Genomic DNA, 7,591 nt, shown 5'->3' with positions numbered 1-7,591 from the left:
CAGGAAGTCCATGGATACGTTGAAGAATCCTTGGACAAGGGAGATGTCGAAAAAAATTTGTACTGTTGAACTGGCCACTCGCGAACTCTTCGAGCGTCCTGGGCGGCTGACATGGGCCCTTGCAGGCGAGCAAGCCACCGTAGTCTCCCGTATGGCATGACCCGTTGCCCTTGCCATCGAACGAGCAGCCCGTTCATGCCCAAATTCTCTGCCCACCAGTCGTGGCACCAGCGGGCACCTCCAGCATCCATGACTTCCCCGGATGAAGCCGCATGCCACCGCGCCTGGCACGCGGCCAGCCACACCGTATATGAGCATCAGTTGGTGATGGGTAACACTAGTTTGATTTACAAATTTTTTGCTGAGTGTCACTTTATCTTGCACAACCTCTTACAGGAGTCCTGGCTTTGCTACTTTCTCGTGGCACTGGATTTCATTTATAATTGTTTTGCTCACTTGAGTGAAAAAACAGAATGCTTGTCTTAACTAGACAACGGATTTCCACTGTAATTGTTTCTGGTCTAATTTCTCTTTTCAAACCCTTCAGGCCGATCAGATTCAAAGAGAAAAAATAATACTTCCTCCGTCTCATAATATAAGAGCTAGCGTTTTTGACATTAGCAGTACGTAACATTTTGAACACTGAGCGCAGACTCCCGGCAAAAAACGAAAATACGAGCGCAAACCACATCATAAGACTGTCCATGGCGGAGCATGATCCTCCGACGAACTGCGGTTGGTTCCCACGGGGTGGGGCTCAATGTTACCAAGCCGAGAAAAAAAAAAGGAATCATCGTACGATGGTGCCCACGTTTGTTTTGTTTCCTTGGCCAGTTGTGTGCCACAAATCAATCATCATACGATATATATAGTCTCCGATCGGGCTAAGAAATCCAACCTTTGCTTTTACCCCCAGCATACGTCTTCGATCCCCGTTCCTCGTACGTCCCGCCGCCATGAGCGAGAGCGAGGGCAGCTCGACGACCTCCGTGATGGATGACGAGGACCTCCTGTGGGAGATCCTCCTCCGCCTCCCGCCACAACCGTCTTCCCTCCCGCGCGCCTCCGCGGTCTGCAAGCGATGGCGGCGCATGGCCATAGACCCCAGCTTCCTCCGCAGCTTCTACGCACACCACCGGAAACCGCCCCTCCTAGGCTTCTTCGAGTACCAACGTGACAATATTGTCTTCACCTCCATCCTTGATGCTCCCGATCGCATCCCTCATGAGCGTTTTAACATCGGACGCTGTATCACCTCCTCAGAGGGCTATGTACTTGGCTGCCGCCATGGTCGCGTCCTCGTGATTGATCATGTGTGTACAGAGCTCATTGTGTGCACCCCTATCACTGGCGAGCAGCGCCGCTTGGCCGTTCCTCCCGAGTTTAAAACAGTCCTCCGTACTTCCATCAACGGGGCGGTTCTCTGCACTGCCAACGACCAGGGCCATGTGCACGGCGGCTGTCACTCCAGCCCCTTTAAGGTGGTCTTGGTGATCATGTATAGAGACAATCAGCAATCCCTCGCATGTGTCTACTCCTCGCAGACCAATGCATGGGGCAACCTCATCTCAACAGCTGCCCCATGTCGGCTTTTTATTGCTCATAGACCTGGGTCACTTATTGGTAATGCATTCTACTGGTTGACTACGAGGAATGACATGCTTGTGTTTGATTTGGTGGAGCAAAGTCTAGCTGTGCTCAGTGGGCCACCGGTTAAAAATTGTTTCCTCCATAGTCAGATCATCCAAGTTGAGGATGGCGTTGTTGGCTTTGTCGTATTATCTTATCCGCACTTTCAAATATGGCAGAGGAAAATCAATGATCATGGTGTTGCCACATGGATGGAGTGGAAGACCATTGAAATGCATAATATTCTTGCGCTCCCTCCTCAGATTGTCAGAGGCGCGGAAACCATACTAGGATATTCAGAGGATGCTGATGTGTTTTTTATATATGTGGATGTCAAGTTCTATATGGTTCAATTTAGGTCAATGCAATCCAAGATAATTCATGAAGCATATTATATCACTGACTACCATCCTTTCACAGGGTTTTATTCACCAGGTAACTTTTCATACTCAATATTTCTATTGTAGCAGTAACCCAATTCAATTATTTTTTCTACATGGCTCAAACACATATATTGTGCTTCTTAAGTCACTAACAATTAAGCTTAATCAACAATTGTCCATCTGCTAGGTAGACAGACTTAAATTATCATTAGTTGTTTTTTACACTACTATAGTGTCAAAAAACGCTCTTATATTATGGGACGGAGGGAGTAGCTGAGTAAACTGCTTTCAGAACATTCCTTGCATATAGAAGAGAATAGATGCAGTGCTTTCATTATGAAGTATCTAAGAAAATTGCTTTCAGAGCATTCCATGCATCTAAAATAGATGCAATTCTTTCATTATGAAGTATCTAAGTATATTGCTTTCAGGAATCTTTTTTGCATTTATAGATGTTTTTTCTATATTGCAAGTATAAAAATTGAGCCATAATTCATCTATAAAAGTGATTTATTTTTCTCAAGTCACGTTTGTCGGCTCAACTGTGTAGACTTACTTGTGCCTTCCATCATCCATTTGCTTCTTACTAGGCACTGTCATCAGTTGAAGTTTTATGCTTCTAGGCATAAACATTGCTGGTGGATGTGATGGAGCTGAAGTATTGCACATTGCATTGGTACGACTATCTGCTCTGATTTGCTAATGTGTTGAAATGCTACAACAGGCAATGATATATTTTGAATACGATTTGTGAGGTTATGAACCATTTGAATTGTAAATATCCAGATGCCTACATAGGTAGCATTCACCCACAAACTACTGTCAATTTGGTTATATGTGTTCACGCTTGTGAGTGACACCAACACACACATCATTTGAACTGATGGGGTTCACGCTTGTGAGCGACACTAACACATACTCCCTCCGTCCGGAAATACTTGTCATCAAGATGAATAAAAGGGGATGTATCTAGACATATTTTAGTTCTAGATACATCCTTTTTTATCCATTTTGATGACAAGTATTTCCCGACGGAAAGAGTACATCAATTAAACTGATGGTGATGCCAAGAGAAAATTACTTCATTTTGGATTGCAAATGATATCTAAATGTTGAACAGGAATGGCCTCGAAGTGTTAAATTTGCATTAATATTCATTGTTTGGGATCTGGTTGATTTTAAATACCAATCATGTGATAGTAGTAGTAATAATAACAATAACAATAATACTAATAATGAATAATAAAATATCTAACTAGATTCTATAATGTATGTAATCTCACTATATATAAGTAGTTGGACAAAGAAAATGACATTCACTTAAAAATTACTGCCAGTGCATTTGCATGACCCACTTTGCTAGTTATTCAAATGTACTCCCTCTGTAAATTAATATAAGAGCGTTCAGATCACTACTTTAGTGATCTAAACGCTCTTATATTAGTTTACGGATGGAGTATAATATAATGACTATTATGTGGGTTGCTATCAGGTTTCAAGAAATTGGCAAGTTTCCAGATAAATAAACTTTCATCGTTTCGGCCGAGAGTTTGAAGATGAGTTGCGGTAACTTTCAAAACTGTATGGTGGGTGCGAAGACGACAAAATTCAAGACAAGTTTCAACGTTTTTATATCCAGTCTTAATTTGTACTCCCTTCGTCTCAAAATAAGTGTCTCAAATTTAATACAACTTTACACTAAAGTTAGTACAAAGTTGAGACACTTATTTTGGGACGAACGAAGTACAAATTTCAAAAACAAGGCAGATGAACAGAACTTGTTGGCACATGAACAAAACTGTACATTGACTTCACCTTAACCATCAGCACACTACCAACAGCCGATGTAGTTCATGAGGAAGAATTTACAAAACAGCCAGCCACATTGCTGACCTGCACTCAATATATTTGCAAAATAACAGGCAACCTTTGGCATGGCCTGACTAGCTAGCTATAGGAGACTAACATACACCGTCTCTTCTCATGTGTGTAGTACAAGCAGAGGAACATAGCAGTATTTACAAGGTGTAAGAAAGGGTGCAGAGGGCTGTGTTTTCTAAACTCTTCGCATTTATGTCATAGAAGCTCTTCCTCAATCAACTCTAGACTTCTTCGCCATGTGTAGAATCATGTCAGTGCAGCGCTGGCTGCAACACAAGGTACATGAGAAGTTATAGAACAAGGCGATTCAGAAACGTCACAGTTGATGGGTTTTATACGTTTTCCTCTGAACAATCTGTGTGCGTGATGATAAAAGATAATTACCCGTAGCTGCGCTGGTGGTTGAACCATGCGAAGAGCTTGAAGGAACCGTCCCCCAGCATAGCTCCAGCATCGGCATCAAAGAAGCACGACCTGCGTTTGTCAAGGCCATTCAAGCAGCTGATGAACGAATGCCCCCAAACCACGCCAGCACATGATGATATATACATGGTGACTACTGACACAGTTACCTGCAATCTCCTAAATAATCTGTGGCCTTGAGCCCCACTCCTCCCTCCAGGTTAGCTAGTACATAGTGAAGTTCCTTTGATGAAGACTCTTTCCTGCGAAGTACAGCAACACACATTTCAGTAAATAATACACTTTGAAGCAAAGATGCTTGCAGTTTTGCTTGCAATCTTTCATACATACAAGACGAAGAGTACATGGAATTACCAAAGTTTCAAAAAACATGCCGATCTTTGTCGAAAACACCAGTTCCAGAAGACATTTATAATATACCTCTCAGTAAAAAATGTACTTGGGAACAGAGATACTAGCAACTTGACTGAATTGCACATTACCAGGGGTACACAAAATTACCAAATTCCGATAAAAATGTCCATCCTTTGTTGAAAATAGCAGTTCCAGGTGAGAATTCACAGTTATGATTTGATAACAGACCAGGAAAAGTCACTAGACAGCCAACTGAGCATTGAACTTACCTGACAGAATCCTTGATCATCTCGTAGTCAGCACACTCGTCAAGCCTAACCGCCATTTCCACACAAGACAGTTTCACCTGAGGATCATGGTTCACCGTCACATGGAACCTGTCGACTAAATCAGGAATAGCGGAACTGAGTGCCTGCAGTTTACCAAATGTAACAATCAGGACGTCTGCTGAACAGATACTGTAATATCAATTTTTTTAAGATGATAATAACACATAAATACTATGTTGATTCTTACCCTGCCAATTTCTGCAGCACTAGAGGATGGTCCGGTTATAGTCACATGGCACTCTCTGATGCCAAATTTAGTGTGGAGGATCTAAAAAAAATTCAAAGTAATCAGCAACTATACAAACCAAATTGAGGCAAAGAGCTAGCAGCCAAACAGAGGATGAAACTAGTAAACCTTGGCGAGCAGAGCAAGACAAATTGTAGTGATATCAGCAATTGAGATGATGCCAATATCTGGCGTGTAAATATTTTCGTTGACACCATAAACAAATGTGGGAGCTTCAATGCTCAGAGCACAGATGATAACCTTCTTGGCGCCACCCTAGCACACAAGACAAATGCATGTTTCTTTACTTCGAGATACAGATAGGAAATGTACATCCACGAACTTTGAGATTATTAAACCCAATAAAAACCTGAGAAAAGAAACAGCCCCTACTATACTGGTTTACTGTTTTGATCATGCTGAACAGCTAAATAAGTAAATATATAGCTTTCGAGTTAACAAAAAAACCAGTGGTATATACCATCAAGTGAAAGCTGGCAGTATCCGTGTCAGTGAATATTCCAGTGCTCTCCACGACGTAGTCTGCGCCGAGATGGCCCCAGGGTATTTTTTCAGGTTCACTAAGATTGGAAACGACGTGTTAGGGCTTAGTACTTGAAATGGTGGCCAGTAAATGTAACTGAATTTAGTGACAAAATGGAGATTCATACGAAATAGCTAGAACTTTGGTGGGAGGGAATAAATCAGGAGGCATGTCCTCTAGGGATCTAGCCTGCAAATTCACCAATTGATGCACAGTAAGTCAAACAACAAATATAGTAACTCAATTATGAACAAAAACATAAAGGTGGCATACAATGTCATCTGCGCTCAGAAAAGGGTCGTTAACGACGACTAGTTCCATGTTCTTGCTGCGCAAAATAAGCCTGGCCACAAGTCTCCTGATCCGCCCCAAACCATTGATCCCAATCCTCGGTTTGGTTGCTTTACCAGGTCGGGGTCCGAGCTTAAGTCCGCCACGCTTTGATTTCTGCAAAGACGCGCAAATGAATTCGGCAGCAGTAAGACGAGAAGAAGATGGTGAAATAAGAGACCAGCAGATAACTACCTTGACTTCGTAGAACTGAGGTGGGTGAGCCTTCTTTCTGAACTCCAACGTTTCATACTCGCCCTTTGTAAGCCAGTCCCTGTCCATGTACTCAAAACTCCTATGCTGCTCGTCAAAAACAGTTTCCGCCACGTTCTTGATGACCTTGTTGAGCTCTGCCACAGGTATAATGTCCTCCTCATCACGGCTTTGCTTCCTGGGCCCGACTTCACTATCCTGGTACATCGTCTTGGCAAACGGATCCCCCTTGATGTACACCGGGCTCGTGTCCATCGGTGCGTCTTTGTCGGGAAGCTGTGCCTGCAGCGAAGGCACCACAGGGCAGCTCAGGAGCGCTGGGAACACCGTGTCAGCTGGGCACACGGCATAGGGGTCCAGCACATGCCCAAATGCTGATGCACACCAATTCCAGCAGTGAGTCGGTTAACCATAATGCAAGAATAAAACAATATTATTTTCTGACTGGTTACAACAGCAATCGAGGAGACAATTTATCCCCTGATTTAAGAAGATAGCATGCCTTTATAACAAAGTAAGAAACTAAGCTTATCTACTTCTTCCTCGGATCGTTCAAAAAGGAATATATCCCAGAACCACAGGTCATGATTTGCTCAACGAATATTAATTCAACAACATTAGTATAAATAAGCATTCCTCCCTATCGAATTGACCATCGAATTTCCATGATCAAGTTATACTGTTTCCAACTAGCAAATTGAGCAAACAGTGAATGTTCGCCCTAACCTTGAGGCAAGAATTAATTGATTAGAATCATGTTAATGGACCCAATATAATGCACTTAGCTCATTCATCAATTAGGCACTAGTTGTCGAACCCTGACAATACCACCACCTGATGCGACAGAACTTTCTCTTATTTCTAACGGGAATCAATAACTCATTCATCAAGGAAAGATGGTGAAGTTCTTCCCTGATGCAAGAAACAATAAGCTTATTTCCTAACAGCAGGCACGGTTCGACATAGCAAAACTTTCTCTTATTTCTAATTAACGGGAATCAGTAACTCATTGACAAAGGGGGACTTGATCAACATCCACTGACTTCACAAAAGAAAACAGCTATCCAGGCATTAACTTTCCTCTGATTTTAATTCAGCATGCCTGTTCAAGGTACTAGGCTCATCTGCTTCTTCCTGGGATTCAAATAAAAAGGGGTTACAAAAGAGACCTATCAGAGGTTAATTCTTTGACCATCGACTTTCCCTGAAACAGATACGGAGCTAGATTTCAGGAAGTCAGTAAAACAAATCTGTACAATTAAGCATTCGTGCCTGCTGG

General features: G+C 42.5%; 1 protein-coding gene across 1 annotated transcript; it reads right to left on the bottom strand.

Moving 5' to 3' along the window:
- Window positions 1-3,884: 3,884 nt before the first annotated feature.
- Window positions 3,885-6,898, bottom strand: LOC123056704 (glyceraldehyde-3-phosphate dehydrogenase 1, cytosolic-like). Its single transcript, XM_044480003.1, has 11 exons — window positions 6,889-6,898; window positions 6,295-6,686; window positions 6,043-6,216; window positions 5,897-5,958; window positions 5,707-5,806; window positions 5,355-5,501; window positions 5,232-5,267; window positions 4,940-5,082; window positions 4,466-4,558; window positions 4,278-4,367; window positions 3,885-4,159 (listed from the first exon to the last, which is right to left on the bottom strand). The coding sequence occupies exons 1-11, from the start codon at window positions 6,896-6,898 to the stop codon at window positions 4,105-4,107; spliced, it is 1,302 nt and encodes a 433-aa protein (XP_044335938.1). The 3' UTR covers window positions 3,885-4,104.
- Window positions 6,899-7,591: the final 693 nt, after the last annotated feature.

Source organism: Triticum aestivum, chromosome 3A (genome assembly GCF_018294505.1).
Source record: "Triticum aestivum cultivar Chinese Spring chromosome 3A, IWGSC CS RefSeq v2.1, whole genome shotgun sequence".
In the NCBI taxonomy this organism is placed as follows: Eukaryota; Viridiplantae; Streptophyta; class Magnoliopsida; order Poales; family Poaceae; genus Triticum; species Triticum aestivum.
The sequence above is the reverse complement of the archived record's forward strand: the minus strand, read 5'-3'. Positions and strand labels throughout refer to the sequence as shown.